A 19,882-nucleotide genomic window follows, 5' to 3' on the forward strand; every position below is an offset into this window, starting at 1 on the left:
CTCGCCGAGTCCGGGCATGGACTCATCGATTTCTTCCATGGATGAGTTTGGCTTCCATCTCACTGATTCACACCCCATGACTCACTACACCCACTCGGCACAACGAAAAGGGGACAACTCGGAGACTCGCGAGCAGACTCACCGAGTCTGATGAACGACTCGCCGAGTCGTCGCCATGCATTCACTATATATGCGATTTTGCTCGATTCCAGTCCATGCCATTTACAGATCTGGGTTCCTAGAGCATGAACTTTACGTGTCGATACTCACCAATGAGGGATTTAGGGCTCAAAATGCCTCAAAAGGGTAGATCTAGGGTGAACAAGCAACATGGGTCCATAAAGGTAACAGATCTGAGCTCCTGGAGCTCAATCTTGCCTAGATCTAAAGGCCAATCAACTTATTACGACTTATTTTGCACATATAAGCTTGGGGATTGGCTCAAGAATGACTTAAATAAAGTAATAAGCATATAAACAGGGGGAAAACGGTTTATACCTCAAAGGAACTGCTGAGAGAGCACAAAGATGCTTGGATTCCTTCCCTTCCTCTTGATCTACTCCCCTTTTACTTCAAAACCTTCAAGAACACACAACAATTTCTTCAAACTCTTAATGAACAAGCTTAGAACGAGGGTTGGGAGCTCTGAGGGTGAATGGGGGCTGGCCTGGGGCGGATAAGACGTTTAAATAGGGTGCAAACCCATGAAACTTAGGGTTTCATCCAACAGCGGTGACTCGCCGAGTCGCCAACTTAAACGTGTCCCGGGTCCCGTATCTACTCGGCGAGTCGGACCTATGACTCGCCGAGTCCAAGGCTACAAAAAAGAATACTCGAATAAGATTTACGTACTAGGAACCAGGTGCTACAAGGGATGTAGGTCAAACCTTCGAGAACATACTTCCACTCTATAGGTGAACGGTCGAAATACATCTAGGTTCAATGATAGCCCTTACTAGGAATTCTTGTTCATCAAGAAGGATTAGTAAGAATGTTATTTGTTATGATTTCCTCACTTATACATTCCCCAGTTATATATAACGAAGACCTGGTAGACAATAGAGTGTGAGATTTCTAACTTAGTTTCTTTTCCTCGTTGGGATGTGAAACTGAAGTAGAATCACACATTTTACTATCCGCCTAGTCTTGGTTATATCATAATGTGTATAAGCTAAGTTTTCATGTATAATAACTTATCTCTTAGTCAAAATCAAAATAATACAGAGCCAACCTTAGTCACTCACAAACTCCTTGTCTTTCGTGTTGCAGAATCATGTCATCATCCGGAAATAGTCAGCCGAACAATGAAGCCCCTATCCTTCATATCGACGCTGCTACATTTCAAGCCGCGGTAACAGTTGTTGTGGCAGCTGTCCTTACAAATCTCAACACTGGCAACGCAATCACGACTGACAAAGGAATTGAAAATTTCGATTGTTGTATCAATCCAGGAAGCCAACAAAGGGCAACAGTCATGGAAGTACAAAGTCGTAAAACCAAGAAGAGGAAACGATATCGCCAAGCTCGAAGGGAGCGTCAACGATCCCAAAGACTTGTCATGCAACAGCAACAAGTGGCAACTCCTGCCCCTTCAGCACCGGCACAACCAATTTCTCAAGCCCCCGACATCGGGACAAACTCTGCACACAAAGGTGGTGGTAAAACCGGACCCCATAAAAGGAAAGTTTCGAAGTGGATGAACGAGGATGTCACAACTAGAAATTTTGTGTCATGTAATTTGTACACTCAAGTACTACAAATAGTCATCAAACAATTGGAAACCCTAGAAGTTCTTGTTTAGGTCCACTTTGGACTAGGACTTCCTTATTGGGCCCAAATGGACCAATAAGCTTCCAATTTGACTATCATGGGCTTAGAACCCTAATTGGGCTCTAATTGGACCCACAGTCATTTATTTTAACATTTTGGGCCATTGTGGGCCTAGAATGAAATGAATTAAAAGCTTTGATCCATAATTAACCTAATCTAGCTTAATGAAGCATAAAAGTCACAATTTTATTTTAAAAGGTCAATGATCACCCAAACTAACTTTAATATTGGGCCTAGAGGCAAAAAGCCCAAAAATCTTTCCTTCCCTCTCTATTTTCGGCCCAAGCCCAAGGATAAAGGAGGAGTTGACTTTGGATTGCCACCTCATTTTTATTCATTGGATATCCATGCATGGAACTCATACTTCCAAGCACCTATCTCATCAAGGATCACTTCTCTTCTTTTCCCTCCCTCACTCTCGGCCGAAACACACACACACACATACACAAATATCTCTCAAACTCTCTCTAGAATACTCAAGAACACATCCTCCCTCTCCACTCAAAGTTCTCGAAATTTAGGAAGCTTTCAAGAGAATATTTCCACAAATTCTTCATCTAAGGTAAGATTATGCTTGGATCTATGACTTAGATTCTTTTTGTTATCAAAATCTTTTCCTAATCCATGCAAAAATCGTGATCTTACATCCTAGAAGCACATCAAACTCGAGATCTTCAAGAAAAGGGTGCTAAGGCCAAAAATCACTAAGTTTTCTTCCATCTTTTCTTCAAAAACCGAAATCACACCCTAAGGTGAGCTTCATACCCCCTATTTTCTGTTTTTACGAGTTTTGTGGGGGGGTGGGAATACAAGTGAAAGTGTAGATCTATATGTGTTTTGTATGCCTTGTATGATTTCTATGCTTATGTGGGTGTTTTTGTGTGTTTATGATGTTGGATCTAGCCATAAACCTCAAAAAAATCGAGATATACTTTATGTTAAATGATACTAGCATCAAATATATTTCTACATACAAAGTGTTCCAAGAAAAATAGCTAAATGGCTTAATAACATTTTCTTTGGGCTAAAAACTCAATTTTTGGACATAAAATGTTAAAAATATAAAGTTAAAGGGCCCAAAATGAAATATTTCGAAATCTGATGGGTGAGATGAGCCAAAACGGTTTCCATAATGTATTTTCTGAAAATATACTTTTTTGGAGGATTAAAAACATAAATTTCAAGCTTAATGGGCTAAAAATGGCATTTTCGGCCCAATAGGGCCCAATATGCGAAAATGTCGGTTTTGGAGGACCAAAACTGTGTTTTTTTGTAAAACAGTGGACTACTAGTGTTCCAAGTACTTTTCAAAGGTTTAAAATGCTTTTCAAATTTAAAAAGGACCAAAATTGCAAAAATTTTCCAATTTGGGCCAAAATTGTAAAAACTGCGAAAAAGAGGGGTTATAACCGAGAAAACTGTATTTTCAGGGACTCAAACTGTTTTCCACCTAAAATATGCTGAAAAATATCAATTTCAATAAGTTTTGGTGTTAAAATGTCAAGAAAAATGGTTTAAGGACCAAACCGGAAATTTATTTAATTAAAGGGTTGAAAAAGTAAATTTACAAAATAAAGAGGGGCTGAAAACAGAAATTTTTCAAGGCTAATTCAATACACCCAACGTGATCAAATATTGGCACCGCGACTACCGACGAACTACAATACACAACAATACCAAAAATCGTTGTTAAACGAATTGATTCGGTCTCGAATCAATAACAACCCGAAACTACTAACACGGCGATAACTCGATTCACACAAGTAACATTTGGGAATTTAATACACACGTGAGAGTGCACAGACGTCTACGCACCATCTTTGGGCCCCAAAGTGTAAAATCTTGTTTGTTGGGCCTAGCTAGCCCAATGACCTGATCTTAAGGCCCGAAGACTTCTACCTTACGAGTTGTTGGGTCTTACATGATCTAACACAGCGTAAAAGGACTTTCAATGGCTTTTATACTATTGGTCCCCAAGGGTCCTATGGTATTGCTAGTAAAGTCGGTATTTTATGCGAGGCGGGTCAAGGGCCCCTCGTACCTTTTTTTATCCCCTACCGGTTAATGGAGTCATCGGGGTCTTCGTGTCCTCTTTCTCTTCGGATGTGGGATTACTCGAAGTCAGGGCGGTTGGATAACGTGATTAGTACGGACGACGCCTATGGGATCGTTAGTAAAGTTATAAACAGGTCGTTAGTGTAACGCGTGTTTATAGCAATTAATCATGCGCAAAAATAATCCGACGTCGCCTGGAATTAATGACTTCACGCGCTGCAATGGTTTTATTTTTAACTTCATGGAATTCAAAGAATTAGGAAAACATCGGGTTTTCCTAGGGTTTTTCAATACACACGGTTTTCAAAAATGTACAAAATTTTGATGAACATTTTTCTTACAACTATAGAAACAAGCAAGCATACTTATGGATCTTCACAAATGTTTTCAAAAGCTCTTTTCAGAAAATATCGGATTTTCTGGTGGTTTTCAAAATGATACAAAACATTGCCTTTCAAATACCGCTTATGAACTCACCAACACTTCACATGTTGACGTTTTTCAAAATACTTGTATTCTCAGGTAACCAGTGAATCAAAGGAAAATGTACTCAGTGATGGCTTGCAGTTTAACTTATTAACGAATCGAACAATTTATTTTGGGAATGTAATGTTTAAACAACGTACTTCATGTAAACTTTATCGGTTGTACTATATTAATGCATGGTGACGAATGTTGTTACGTTTCATATATATTCAATGTTATGGTATTCAATTAAGTCACGACAGCCCTCGGACGTTTCCGCCGTCTGGTTCGGGGGTGTGACAGAGGAAGGCACCCGTGTCCACGTAACTCTGACTAAACACCTCACTTCCACCACCAATGCCAGTGCAAGCCAGATATGTCACCAATGTGGCGAGAGTGGACACCTCAGAAAGGACTGTCCAATCATAAAGAACTCTGGCGCAGACGGGAGGATACTAAGGATCACTGCCGCAGGAGAAACTACTCCGGACCTCGTTAAAAATATCTAAAGCATTCGTTGTATCGGACTCATAAACTGCTTAAAACTAGTGCAACTAGAGTCTTATCTTTTGCGAGACCCCGTCAGTGAAGGGACCCTCGTGCTGCGTATACTTGTCTTTTGTAGTATACCTAGTTCGCAGCAATAGTCTTGTAGTAAATCTATAGTGCTATAACTCTGTTAAAAGTTGCACAGTGGTGTCTTGTCTGTAACGCCTTTATGATCAAATCTAGTGCCTTTATTACCAAGTGACTTCGATTTTTTTTTATCATACGACTAGAATGCCAACCAAGGACCTGGATTCACTTGAGAGCGTGAGAATCAATCGATTAAGAAGTATCCCCACTTTTTGGCTCGATTATTCATGCCTACTCCTTGTCTAAATTCAAATTTCGGGACGAAATTCCCTCTAACGGGGGGATGATGTGACAAACGTCAATTTCCGATCAAGTCAAAGTCAACTGAAGTCAACAAGTCAAACCAGTCAACTCAACTAACCCTTGTGTACTAGGGCTTACGTTATGTAATTACTAAACAACTCGCTATTCTAATAAGGAATCATAAATCGAAAAGTACGTACATCTAGATCTCCTTAACCTAAAACTGTGGTGAGTGACGAGCCAAACCGATAATACAATGTTGCATACTCATCGGGAGTGTGTAAGATCCTTAAGCAAGGCTTAACGGGGTTTACGGACCTTGCATTGCGAAGCCGGACACTCAAAAAGGTCACAAATGAAACCTCTTTCAATCGTTTCCACTCTATCTCTTCTTATCGAGAGTCTCTCCCAAATCTCTCTAAGTATGTGGAATCTCTCCCAAATATCTCTTTGTATGTGAAATCTATCCAAGAATGTCAAATCCCTCCCAAATCTCTCTAAGTATGTGAAATCTCTCCCAAATATCTCTTGGTATGAGAAATCTCTGCAAGCATGTCAAATCTCTCCCAAATCTCTCTAAGTATGTGAAATCTCTCCCAAGTATCTCTTTGTATGAGAAATCTCTCCAAGCATGTCAAATCTCTCCCAAATCTCTCTAAGTATGTGAAATCTCTCCTAAATATCTCTTTGTATGAGAAATCTCTCCAAGCATGTCAAATCTCTCCCAAATCTCTCTAACTATGTGAAATCTCTCCCAAATCTCTCTCAAAAGTTTACGTAACTTTTTGAAGTCATTCGGGTCATTCCGACCCTTAACCGGTCAAAAACGGCTTAAAACGGACAAAAAGGGCTTAAGGACCCGAAACCTCTCTTAGGACCCGAAGCCTCTCTTAGGACCCGAAAGTCCTCTTAGGGACCGAAACCAAGAAGACCCGAACCCGAAGGTCCTCTTAGGGCCGAACCTCGCTCAAGGGAACCGAACCCGAAGGGTCCTCTCGGGCCTGAACCTTGCATGCCACACCCGAACCCGAACCTTCGGTCCATTTCGGATTCTGATGCCTTCGGACCTAGCCTTCGCTTCTCGCTTCCTCGCCTCCCTTCGTTTCGGACCTAGCCTCAGGAGGACCGAACCTCCGACCCCTTTCCGAGAAGCCTCGCAGGAAGTGCTTTTCTTCCCGGTTTTCGACTACGACTTCATTTTAGCTTCGTTTTTAATTGTTTTAACGCGAGATTTTCACCCAAAACTTTATTTTAACATATAAGGACCCGTAATTAATTATTTATCATGTTTTTCAGGACAAAACCTTATCCAAAAAGAGTTGGTGAAGTACAAGAGGTGGAGTGTTGACTTTCCTTTATTTTATGACACAAGCAACCTCCCATACCCACTCCATGTCACTATTCCCCATCAGCCCTTACCTAGTCACTTCATTGTACTTTCCCCACCTTTTTCCAACCACACAATTGGTCAACGGCTAGAAAAGTCTCCTCTCTCCTCACTTCTCTCATTTTCTCTCTTTTCACCAAAAAGATCAAACTCTTTTCTCTCTCACTTCCTCTCTCTAGAATTCTAGAATTCGAGATTCAAGGGCTGATCTTGGATTTTTCCTCCACATTTGGTAAGCAAAATCCATTCTCCTTATGATTATTTCACTTCTTTCTACTCAAATCATGGATATCTTACACAAACTCCATCATAATTGTGTTAGATCTTCGAATCTTCAAGTGTTCTTGGGTTGAACACTTCTCTTCTTCAACACTCATCTTCTGAAATCACTCAAGGTGAGTTCATACCCCTACATTTTCATGTTTTCTCAAGTTTTTAGGGGGGGGGGGGGGGGGAATACAAGTTAAAACACCAAGATCATAACTAAACTTTTCTAACAGCCTTCATCAGAAAAGTTCAACTCTATTCACGGACTGTTTTGGACCACTTAAACATTTTTGTTTTCAAAACTGTTTTAGGTGTAAGTAGTTCCAGTTCTTAGCTTTAAAATGACTACTTGCACATCTCCATACGATTTTTTTACAATTTATGGTGATTTTTACAAAACTGTCTATCATTGCAAACATCAATCTGGACCAGTCTGTGATTATGGACTTTTTCATACAAGTAAGAGGTCATTAAAATTTATAATAAAAATTATGAACAAACTAGACTCATTTTCCAAACTCTCAGAATTTACGGATTCTGATATGCACCTTTAGTTATTTTTCTATGAATTTTCGAAAAACAGAATAGAAATGGCAATACTAGAAAAATGTTTTCAATTTCATATACACCTTGTAACTTGTTGAGCAAGGTGTGTACCTTCATGTGATGATATGCTATTACCATATATGTCATCTTATCTTATTATATGGACATACATCAGAAAACAAATGGATTCTTACCTCCATAAGTATGGTAAATATATAAATGATATTACAAGGCTATATCCATTAAAATATAAACATTGGTAAACTATGACAAGTAACCCAAACAAAGTGATAAACTATAATAGGTATAGTTTAGGGTTCTTTTACATAAAAAACACACTATTAAAGGTGTTACACATACAAAAGAGTTATTACCACTATGAATAATTATGATAAACTATAATAAGTATAGTTAAGCCATTGTACCCCCCCCCCCCAACCGGACACGCTAGTTATAATCGGTATAGTTATGGCATTCATATATTACAAACAAAGTGATAAACTATAATAGGTATAGTTTATGTTTCATCTACACTACGAACTTAATTACAAGAAAGGAATTCACCATCACCACCACTTTTGATAAGCTATAATATGCATAGTTCATGTTCACTACCACTATCACTATTTGATGAACTATGATATGTATAGGTTATATTCACCATCACCACCACTTTTGGTAAACTATAATATGCATAGTTCATGTTCACTAGTTAGTATCACTGTCCGATGAACTATGATATGTATAGTTTATGTTCACAGTCACTATTACTATTTCGTACACTACACTAGGGTTTGGTTCCGGTTTTTGGATTTAAGTCCACATTCAATTTTCGCATTGTTAGACTTCAACTATAATCGTTGAGTGTATATAATTGAGTCATATAAGAATTTAGTCTTGATTGGCTTAGAATTGGTGGTGCCCGCCTCATCTCCTGTTCCTCGTTGGGTTGTGGACATAGGGCAGACCCACTATATTCAACGTTTTATCTAACCTAAATCTTATATAACTCATATACGTTGGACGATTATAGGGGAAATCTACGGGTCATTCTAGGGTTCATTAACGCATCATATAGAAATATTCTATTCATACTTAACTATGAAAATATTGGATTTTCTGGAAATCAAACTCTATCGATTTTACAAGGAAAATGGTTTCTACTTCAAACAAAACTCTTATGAACTCACCAACTTAATTGTTGACACTTTTTCAAAACTACTTGTATTCTCAGGAAATCAGTGAAATAGGAAAACTTCAGCGCTTTGAGGATGGGACGTTAAACCGTCAACAATTTATTTTTGTCATCATAATGTAATTGATTTTGAAACATGTAAACATATACTTTGGTGTAACTTTTTCAATTATATTTATGATGGTTGTATCTACTTTGAGCACTATTATACACGTTGTTGTGATACTGTACATGAAGTCCTCCACCCCCGGACGTTTCCGCCATCCTTGGTTTGGGGGTGTGACATAACAGAATTATGAGATTCTTTTACATGTTTTACATTTGGATTCTTATCTAGAAGTGAAATATATTATGATTTTTTGTATTTCATATTCTTGGAATTGAATATCCTTTTATTGTCTCTAGAATATAAGAGTCATCCATGTTTGCCCCAATCACTTTAGATGGTCCTTCCTAATTTGGGCCTAACTGTCCCATATTGATAACTCTATTTGACTTATGTAACCTCTAGAACTTTAGGTATAAATTTTGAGTCGTGCAACTTTGAATTTTTGGAGATATCCCGACTGCATGGTGTGGTGGAGTGTCTACCACATCACAAAATTCATTAAACCCCTGCGGCGCGGAATACCTTCCACCACGACACGGTGAAGGTTGGGGTTCAAATCATAGAGCTTGATCCTTAAGCCTTATTTAAAGGCTCTAACTTCTAGGGTTTCCTCATTTGGCAACCCCAACCTCTGAAAATGTTATCCTCAGAAATCCTAGCCTCTATACTTGCGTTTTAAGTTTATCCTCTTGGTTTTGTGAAGCTTAAGGATAAAGGAAGTACTTTGTGGTGCAAGGAAACGAGTAACAAGCCTAGATCCATCGTGTATTCCATATATCTGAGTTATTTGAGGTATAAAGTTCATCCCTTGACCATTATATTTCTAGATCTATGTTTGTGTTCATTTTTGTGTTGTTTTGAGTCCTTTTCTTGATTATCTTTGGAGTTAAGCAACTCTTTGGCCTTTAAGTGGCCCAAAAAGGGCTTTTGGACCTAATTGTGAGATGAAATTTTCAATTTGCATGTGTTCTCTTGAAGTTATCTAGTGCTTGGTTTATTTGAAAGTTAGGTCGGTGGTTAGCCCCGGTGTGGTGGCTGACTGATGACCTGATTTTTGACTTTAACCATTGATCACTGACTTTTTGACTAGGTTGACTTTTAGTTAAAATGATAGTTTTGGTTGGTAGACTAAGGCTTCACCCTCTATGTTTCATTAAGTGGTGTGTAATACCATTTTTTTTGTCTTTGTAAGTTGTGATTTAGTCTACTCTGATTAGCGCAGTGAGTCTTCTCACTATACTGTGAAGAATGTTAGATTGTTTTTGTGACTCTTGCATGTATGTTGGGCAGGGCCAGTTATGTATGTTGGGTAGGACCAGTTATGTATGTTGGGTGTCTCCCATTATGCATGTTGGGTAGGGCTCATTATATATGTTGAGCGGGGCCAGTTATGTATACCAGGCAAGGCATGTTATGTATGTTGGGCACATCCTGTATTGGTATGTGGTATTTTGGGAAACTCACTAAGATTCATACTTACGATTTAAAGTTTAATTGATTTAGGTACTTCAATTAGCAAGGGAACGGATCCGGTTTGATTATATTTTATCCACCAATGGTTTTCCATACCTTATGATCTTGGGATTACTTTGATTTCTCACAAAATTGTAAACTCATGTTTTGGATTTCTCGATTTATGGTATTATGGAATGGTTTTTAGTGCTTTAAAAATGAAATTTTTTCTTAATGTTTTAGGGATGTTTCAAGTTGGTATTAGAGACTTGTTTTAAGTGATTTGGGCTATCTCGCAGTGCGTTCGGACTTAAACTAAGGAATTGTGAAACTTGTTTACAAGAAAATGATTTAAAAAAAAGGATTTTCAAGAGAAAAGGGGTGTAATGCATGCAATCAACCATGGATCAAGTAAGTTTTCCTAGAATACCTATATGTTAATGTTAAGTATGTTTTTATATTAATTGCATGTTAGAAGTTAGGCTAGGGATCTACTCAGGTTGAATCCTAGGATGCCATCTTAGGAGACATGCATTTCTGCTTGCTATGTGTTTAGATGCATAAGTTTATGTTGATTATGAAAGATTATTCGATGAATGAGCTAGGGTGCTACATATTTTGACTAAATATCCATAGAATGGTTGTGTAGAACCTGGCTCCAGGTACGTACTCCTTGTTATTAATATTTTAATTTTATGCATTTTTTCTTTGGACTCGGCGAGTCGAAGGACCAACTCGCCGATTAGGAGCGGGATAAGGCACGAGGTTTGAACTTTGTACTCGGCGAGTCGGTCGCTGGACTCGGCGAGTAGACCCTGTTTGGACAAAAACCCTAATCTGGGCGTTTTCACCCTATTTAAACGCTCTAACTTGGCCTCCTTAGTCCCTAACACTTCCAGAGAGCTGTATAGAGAAACCCTAGCCCCCATATTGTTCTTGAGAGTGATTTTGGCCTTGTGGAGAAGGTTTGGAGTTTAGAGGAAGGAAGAGGAGGTTGAAGTGTGCAAGGAGGGGAGGTAGATCCGGAATCTACATTCTGAGAAGCTTCCATTCACGTAGAAAAGTTCTTACCTTGATCATTAGTTCATTAGATCCCCTTTTGTCCCAAATTAGTGGTTTCAAGCCCTAAAACCTCAAACTCCATGTGTTTGTGCTTAATGATCTGAAAGGACTTCAGATCTAGACCTTATGGACGTGTTAGAAGCATAAAGTTGTTGTGGTTGAAGTGATTGAGGACCCCCATGGAGTGCATGACCTCTTAAAGAGATTGGAATTGCATTTTTGAGCTTATAGGGCCATGCATGCACGTAAAGTTTGCAACTTCAAATGTTAAGCATTCCCTAGGAACATAGATCTGTGGTTTTGAAGAGTTTCATGACTCAGATTTCGCTCATATGGGAAATGGGTCAAGGGACTCGGCGAGTTCTATGAAGATGGCCGTAGACTCAGCGAGTTGGATGAACAACTCAGTGAGTCCTATGAAGATTGAAGATTGCCTGGTACTCGACGAGTTGTTCTTCAAGCTCGGCGAGTCGTATGAACTGTTACTGTGTACGAAGGGTTTAAGTGTCAGAAGTCCAACCCTTCGTGTTTGCACGTAGAATTAGCAATCTAACGTGTTCCGATAGTCCCAGAAACTCAAATCCTCATGAAGGATGTTCAGATGAGGATCTGGAAGCGAGTGGGAAGTCTACTCGCATGGACTCGGCGAGTTGCTCCTCGACTCGGCTAGTCGGATCGCGAGCCGGTCCTATAGTCCCGAGTAGTGAGTTAAGGACGACTCAGTGAGTGGGAAGAGGGGACTTGTAGAGTGGGACCGGGTTAGTGGGAGAAGGACTCGGCGAGTCGGTGTCATGACTCGGCGAGTCCAGTCAACTGGAAGTTAACCTTGACCAAGGAGTTGACCTTGGACTAAGGGTGGGGCAGTCATCTGACCAAAGGGTATGTATGAGAGGCTAATCTATGTTTATGATTTATAGCCGGAGGATTTCCGATTCAGCAGTCAGGTGCTTAGCAAACAGACATCAGCAGCTACTCTCGAGGTGAGTTACCTTCCAGTAGCGGTGGGTCTACGGTCACAATGCCGGCCCACCAGTAAGAGTTGTATGACGGATGATTGTCTCTATGATATTCATCTAGGGTTGCTACTACCTGTGATATGTTATTGTGCTTGTTTGATATGATGCTATGTGTTATGTGGTAGTAGTAAGGGTGAAATAGTCCCCAGTACCCGGTCGTGAGGACCGAAGGGGAGACCAGCACCGAGAAATGCTAGTCAGTATCCGGTCGAGAGGACCGAAGGGGAGGCAAGCTCCCAGATATACTGGTTGGTATCCAGTCGAGAGGACCGAAGGGGAGGCCAGCTCCCAGATATACTAGACAGTATCCGGTCGAGAGGACCGAAGCGGTAGGTCGGGCACCCAGATATGCCTGACAATATATGCATGTTATGTGATTGTATGGTATGTGGTACGTTGGGGTAACTCACTAAACTTCATGCTTACAGTTTTCAGTTTTGGTTTCAGGTACCTCTTCTTCGAAGGGGAAGGAGCTGGCGCGGTAGCGGCCAATCACACACATGCCTTGTATTCCGCACTATGAGATCCTCCTGGGAGTTTGTACTCTAACATTATTATGTTTTTATAAAATGTTTTTCAAGACACGCGATAACTTTTATGAAATGATATGATTGGTGAACTTTTATTTCTAATGTTTGTTAAGTATATGTTTTAAAAATGAAATTTTTGGCTCGTATTTTTGGGTCGTTACAAGTTTGTATCAGAGCCTTGGTTTGAGGGATTCGGACACACCTTCGGGGGTGTCTGAACTCAAATCGAGGGATTAAAAGATTTTAAAGAATAAAATATTTTCTAAAAAGCTAAGTAAAGAGTTTTAAGAAGGAACGAAGTGTGTGATGTGCACGACCGACCGAGCTCAAGTAAGTATTCCCCAAAGTACCCATACAAGCTTATGTTATGTTTATCAGTTTCAGTAGAACAACATGCTAGAATAGGACTAAGGATCTAGGAGTGATGCCTTATGTTCCTGCTTTATGTGCTTCAGTGTATGAAAATTGCATGCTAGAATTGAGAAGACAGCAGTAGGATAGCCTGTTTAGGTTATGCCTGATAGTATGAGTTTAACATTGTATGCTTGTCAGTTTCTCTTTATGAGGACGGATTTGCTTGAGATTGTTTCATGATGTCTGAATGCTGCTTGCTTTGTGCTTCGTGGGACTCTGAGTGATGGGAGTTAGACATTAGGTGAATACGTCACGTCACATGTGATCAGGGTTGAATTTGGCCCTATTGCGCAGCTCTTGTCTGAGTCTAACCGTTGTAGGTCCAAATCTGTTACTCGAAGGATTATCTGAGCCTCACCACATGTGATGGTATTCAGGTAATGGCTAAATGACATTACAAGGAGACCTTCAGCAGCTGAGGACCGGGTAGGGTAGAGTTAGAGATTTTCCTGGGGCAAGCCCAGGATGTGTATAGCAGTGATCAGCGGTAGTGAAAGGGACCTGGTGGAGTCAAGGTAGTCCTTGGAAAAGGTACAGATAGATGTGGAAGGTAGTATGGGCCCGTACTACTGAAAGCATAGAATCCGTACCCGAACCGAGGAAGGCCAAGATAAGACCAGGGAACTTGTAGTAGGTGTGATCCCTCCAGAGGTATCCGTATCACTAACAGTTATTATTTATGTATTTCAGAATGGTGGTACTACGCTCGAGGCCAGCAGTTGGTAGTACAGGAGAGGGATCGGGTTTCGAGCCAGTAGATGAGGGGCTACGCGAGTTCATCGCGTCAGAGATCACCAGAGGCATCCTTGAGTCGACTCCCATTATCTTTGGGTTGATCAAGGAAGGGATATTGGAGTTGATGGAGGATCACCTCAGGGCATTCAGGTGCGACATGGCATCTGGCCAGTCAAGATATCGCACACTGTCCTTCAAGGACTTCTGGGGCAGTGGTGCGCCGGATTTTCACGGGGCGAAGGACCCCATAGCTGCCAGGCGATGGATTGCAGACATTGAGTCTGCACAGTTGACTAGCTTCTACCCTGAGGGGTCGAAGGTGAGATATGCAGCAGGATGTTTGAGAGATCGAGCTAGGGATTGGTGGGAGTCCATTAGTGACTCGTTGGGAGCCTCGGCTGTTGAGGCTATGACCTGGTCGGACTTCGTGACCAAGTTCAGGTCAGAGTTTGCACCGGCTGTCGAGCTTCAGCAGCTGGCCAGGGAGTTCCTAGATATAAGACAGACGACGGAGACTTTGGCGGAGAGGGCATTGCTGGTGCCCCAGTACGCGGGTGATAAGGATATGAGGAGGACCCGCTATCATGACATGCTACGAGCTGATATTCAGGAGCATGTCAGTTTTTCAGCTTGCCCTACCCTGGACTCTATGATTACCAGGGCAAGGGAGAGGGAGATAGATCTGGAGCACATCCGGAAGAGGAAGGCGGAGGAGGGGCATGTTATGGGGGCTTCAGGGAAGAAGCCCAAGGGACCAGATGCGGGGCCGAAAGGCCAACAGGGGCGGGGCCGCTGCAGGAAATGTGGCAAGACGCACGAGGGAGCGTGAAAGTTGGGATCGTCAGGCTACTACAAGTGCGGCAAGTTAGGGCACTTCAGCAGGGATTGTACCGCCCCTGCACCTGTGATACAGACATCGGAGTTGCTGTGTTTCCACTGCAACCAGAGGGGCCACAAGAAGGCCAATTGCCCCCAGTTGACAGCATCAACGCCGGTTAAGGCGCCAGCTCCAGCTACCCTACGGATTACAGATGGCCGGCAGGGCAAGGCAGAGGCTCCAGTGGTGAGGAGCCGGGCGTTTCAGCTGACTACCGAGGAGGCACGCGCCACACCCGATGTGGTGACGGGTATGATTCTTTCCCTCTATCTTATTTTTATGATGTTATGATATTGATATGTGCTCTGTGCATATGCGTTAGGATCGTTCCATGTGAACGGTATCCCTGTTCAGGTGTTGTTTGACTCGGGTGCCACCCGATCATTTGTTTCCCTTGCGCTTAGCAAGAGGTTTACTGAGTCTTCGGGCATGTTGGATTGCCCTTTAGAGGTAGAGATTACCGATGATCGATCGGTGCGAGCGTTAGCAGTATGCAGGGATTGTGTTCTAAGGTTATTTGAGGAGTGCTATTTGGTGGATTTGTTTCCCATCCCATTGCGGGGGAACAAAGTGATTATAGGCATGGATTGGTTGAGCCCTAATGGGCGGTGATAGATGCGCACAACAGCCAGTGCGGATCAGGACCCCAAGTGGGGGAGAGTTGGTGATCCACGGCGAGAGGCCACAGCATGGACCCACAGTATGTTCAGCAGCAAGGGCTAGGCGATACCTTCAGCAGGGTTGCGCGGGATATGTCGCATACGTTACGGATACCCGGGAGGTGGGTAAGGCGACGGTGAGCGAGTTTCCATTGGTGCGAGACTACGCTGATGTGTTCCTGGAGGAGCTTCCTGGAATACCTCTGGAGCATCAAGTAGAGTTCAGGATCGACCTAGTTCCTGGTGCGGCCTCGATAGCCAAGGCACCCTATCGGTTGGCTCCTCCCGAGATGCAAGAGCTGTCTACGCAGCTGCAGGAGCTGCTAGACAAGGGATTTATTCGACCGAGCAGTTCACCCTGGGGAGCCCTGATCCTGTTTGTGAAGAAGAAGGACGGGTCGCATCGGATGTGTATAGATTACTGGGAGCTGAATAAGGTAACGGTGAAGAACCGTTTCCCACTCCCGAGGATTGATGACCTCTTTGATCAGTTGCAGGGAGCATCTTGGTTCTCCAAGATCGATTTGCATTCAATTTATCATCAGATGAGGGTCAGAAAGGAGGATGTACAGAACACTGCGTTTCGGACGCGTTATGGCCATTATGAGTTCGTGGTGATGCCGTTCGAGCTCACCAATGCTCCTGCCGTGTTCATGGACCTCATGAACCGCGTGTGTAGACCAATGCTGGATCGGTCTGTGTTAGTTTTCATTGATGACATCTTGGTTTATTCCAAGACGCAGGAGGAGCACGAGGAGCATCTGAGAGAGGTTTTGGAGACCTTGAGGAGGGAGAGTTTGTACGCCAAGTTCTCCAAATGTGAGTTTTGGTTGCGCGAGGTGCAGTTTCTTGGACACCTCGTCAACCAGAACGGGATTTCAGTAGACCCGGCCAAGGTGGAGGCCGTGATGAGATGGGAGGTTCCGAAGTCTCCATTCGAAATTTGGAGTTTCCTAGGATTAGCAGGCTACTATCGGAGCTTCATTCAGGATTTCTCCAAGATAATCGTACCCCTGACATGGTTGACTAGGAATGTCGTGGTCTTTCGATGGGGGCCTGAGCAGCAGGCAGCGTTCAAGATTCTGAGGCAGAGATTGTGCGAGGCGCCAATCTTAGCCCTGCCCGAGGGCGTAGAGGATTTTTTGGTATACTGTGATGCGTCGATCTCAGGCTTAGGCGCAGTATTGATGCAGAGGGGGCATATCATTGCTTATGCCTCGAGGCAGCTGAAGCCTCACGATGCAAACTACCCGACGCATGATTTAGAGTTGGGGGCGGTGGTTTTCGCCCTCAAGATTTGGCAGCATTACCTCTACGGGGTTCGATGTACCATTTACATGGACCACAAGAGTTTGAGGTACCTCATGGATCAGCCGAATCTGAACATGAGGCAGCGTCGGTGGTTGGACGTGGTGAAGGATTATGATTGCGAGATCCTTTATCACCCGGGGAAGGCCAATGTGGTGGCCGATGCGCTTAGCCGCAAGGTAGCGCCGATCAGGGATATTTGCATGCGGATGACAGTGGTGACTCCGCTTTTGTAGCGGATTCGGAGGCCCAGCAGGAGGCCATGAAGGAGGAACATCGGAAGAGTGAGCGCATAGTGGGTCAGGTTTCCTCCTTTGACTATGATAGCAGGGGATTATTGACATTACACCACAGGGTATGGGTACCGTACCTCGGAGGAATGCGCCAGGTCTTGATGGAGGAGGCACACAAATCACGATTCTCCATTCATCCCGGGGCGACGAAGATGTATAGGAATCTTCGTCTGGACTATTGGTGGCCCTACATGAAGCGGGATGTGGCTTGGTACGTCGAGCGGAGCTTGACCTGCAAGAAGGTCAAGGCCGAGCATCAGAGACCGCATGGCAAGATGCAGCCGTTGGATATCCCGTTGTGGAAATGGGAAGATATTACGATGGACTTTATCACGAAGCTACCCAGGACCGCGCGGGGAGTGGATTCTATATGGGTCATCGTGGACCGATTGACCAAGAGCGCCCATTTTATCCCAATTCAGGAGAGCATCTCGGCCGAAAAGTTGGCCGACATCTATATCAGGGAGATAGTGGCGCGGCACGGGGTGCCCGTATCAGTGATTTCAGATAGAGATGTGTGATTTACTTCCAGGTTTTGGAAGAAGTTCCATGACGAGTTGGGTACTCGTCTACATTTCAACACTGCTTTTCACCCGCAGACGGATGGTCATAGCAAGCGGACCATCCAAACGTTAGAGGATATGTTGCGGGCATGTGTTTTGGATTTCGGAGGTAGTTGGGATACCTACCTCCCGTAGGCGGAGTTCTCGTATAATAATAGCTATCATGCGAGCATCGACCGTCCTCCCTTCGAGATATTGTATGGAAGGAGGTGCAGGACCCCGATATGTTGGGGAGAGGTTGGCCAGAGGGTCATGGGAAGCACCGAAGTGGTGCTACAGACTATAGAGAAGATCCAGCAGGTCCGAAGTAGGCTCCAGACTGCTCAAATTCGGCAGAAAAGTAATGCCGACAAGCGCCGTTTAGACTTGGAATTCCAAGTCGGGTATATGGTTCTCCTGAAGGTGTCGCCGTGGAAAGGCGTCATCCGATTCAGGAAGTGAGGCAAGTTGGGCCCAAGGTTCATCGGGCCATTCAAGGTTGTAGCCTAGGTGGGCTAGGTGGCGTATAGGTTGGATCTGCCACCCGAACTCAGCCATATCCACAACACTTTCCATGTCTCTCAATTGCGGAAATGTTTGGTAGATGACTCGGCAGTGGTGCCTTTGGAGGATATTCAGGTCGATGACAGCCTGAATTACATCGAGCGGCCTATGGCAATCCTCGACAGGAAGTCGAAGGATCTAAGGAACAAGAGGGTGGAACTCGTGAAGGTGCAATGGCAGCACCGAAAGGGATCAGAGTGGACTTGGGAGCCGGTGGAAGAGATGATGGAGCATTACCCCGAGCTGTTTCAAGATCGAGCAGCAGACTTAGAGGACGAAGTCTGAAATAAGTGGGGGAGATTTGTAGCACCTGGTTCCTGGTACGTATTCCTTGTGATTAATATTTTAATTTTATGCATTTTTGCCTTGGACTCGGCGAGTCGAAGGACCAACTCACCGAGTAGGAGCGGGATAAGGCACGGGGTTTGAACTTTGTACTCGGCGAGTCGGTCCCTGGACTCGGCGAGTAGACCCTGTTTGGACAAAAACCCTAATCCGGGCGTTTGCACCCTATTTAAACGCTTTAACTCGGCTTCCTTAGTCCCTAACACTTCCGGAGAGTTGTAGAGAGAAACCCTAGCCCCGATATTGTTCTTGAGAGTGATTTTGGCCTTGTGGAGAAGGTTTGGAGCTTAGAGGAAGGAAGAGGAGGTTGAAGTGTACAAGGAGGGGAGGTAGATCCGGAATCTACATTCTGAGAAGCTTCCATTTAGGTAGAAAAGTTCTTACCTTGATCATTAGTTCATTAGATCCCCCTTTTGTCCCAAATTAGTGGTTTCAAGCCCTAAAACCTCAAACTCCGTGTGTTTGTGCTTAATCATCCGAAAGGACTTCAGATCTAGACCTTATGGACGTGTTAGAAGCATAAGTTGTTGTGGTTGAAGTGATTGAGGACCCCCATGGAGTGCATGACCTCTTAAAGAGCTTGGAATTGTATTTTTGAGCTTATAGGGCCATGCATGCACGTAAAGTTTGCAGCTTTACGTGTTAAGCATGCCCTAGGAACATAGATCTGTGGTTTCGAAGAGTTTCATGTCTCAGATTTGGCTCATATAGGAAATGGGTCAAGGGACTCGGCGAGTTCTATGAAGATGGCCTTAGACTCGGCGAGTTGGATGAACAACTCGGTGAGTCCTATGAAGATTGCCTGGTACTCGACGAGTTGTTCTTCAAACTCGGCGAGTCGTATGAACTGTTACTGTGTACGAAGGGTTTAAGTGTCAGAAGTGCAGCCCTTCGTGTTTGCACGTAGAATTAGCAATCTAATGTGTTCCGATAGTCCCAGAAACCCAAATCCTCATGAAGGATGTTCAGATGAGGATCTGGGAGCGAGTGGGAAGTCTGATCGCATGGACTCGGCGAGTTGCTCCTGGACTCGGCGAGTCGAATCGCGATCCGGTCCTATCGTCCCGAGTAGTGAGTTAAGGACGACTCAGTGAGTGGGAATAGGGGACTTGTAGAGTGGGACCGGGTTAGTGGGAAAAGGACTCAGCGAGTCGGTGCCATGACTCGATAACTGGAAGTTGACCTTGACCAAGGAGTTGACCTTGGACTAAGGGTGGGTCAGTCATCTGACCAAAGGGTATGTATGAGAGGATAATCTATGTTTATGATTTATAGCCAGAGGATTTCCCATTCAGCGGTCAGGTGCTTAGCAAACAAACATCAGCAGCTACTCTCGAGGTGAGTTACCTTCC

The 19,882-nt window shown here is 43.4% G+C and overlaps 1 protein-coding gene across 1 annotated transcript in view; it reads left to right on the forward strand.

Annotated features, from left to right (window-relative positions):
- The first annotated feature begins 1,273 nt into the window (after window positions 1-1,273).
- LOC128127409 (uncharacterized) overlaps window positions 1,274-19,882 on the forward strand; it is a 28,609-nt gene continuing 10,000 nt past the window's right edge. The window contains exon 1 of the mRNA XM_052765894.1: window positions 1,274-1,733. Within this exon, the coding sequence (XP_052621854.1) occupies window positions 1,274-1,733 (460 nt within the window). The remainder of the gene's footprint in view (window positions 1,734-19,882) is intronic.

This window comes from Lactuca sativa, chromosome 7 (assembly GCF_002870075.4).
Source record: "Lactuca sativa cultivar Salinas chromosome 7, Lsat_Salinas_v11, whole genome shotgun sequence".
NCBI classification, from domain to species: Eukaryota; Viridiplantae; Streptophyta; class Magnoliopsida; order Asterales; family Asteraceae; genus Lactuca; species Lactuca sativa.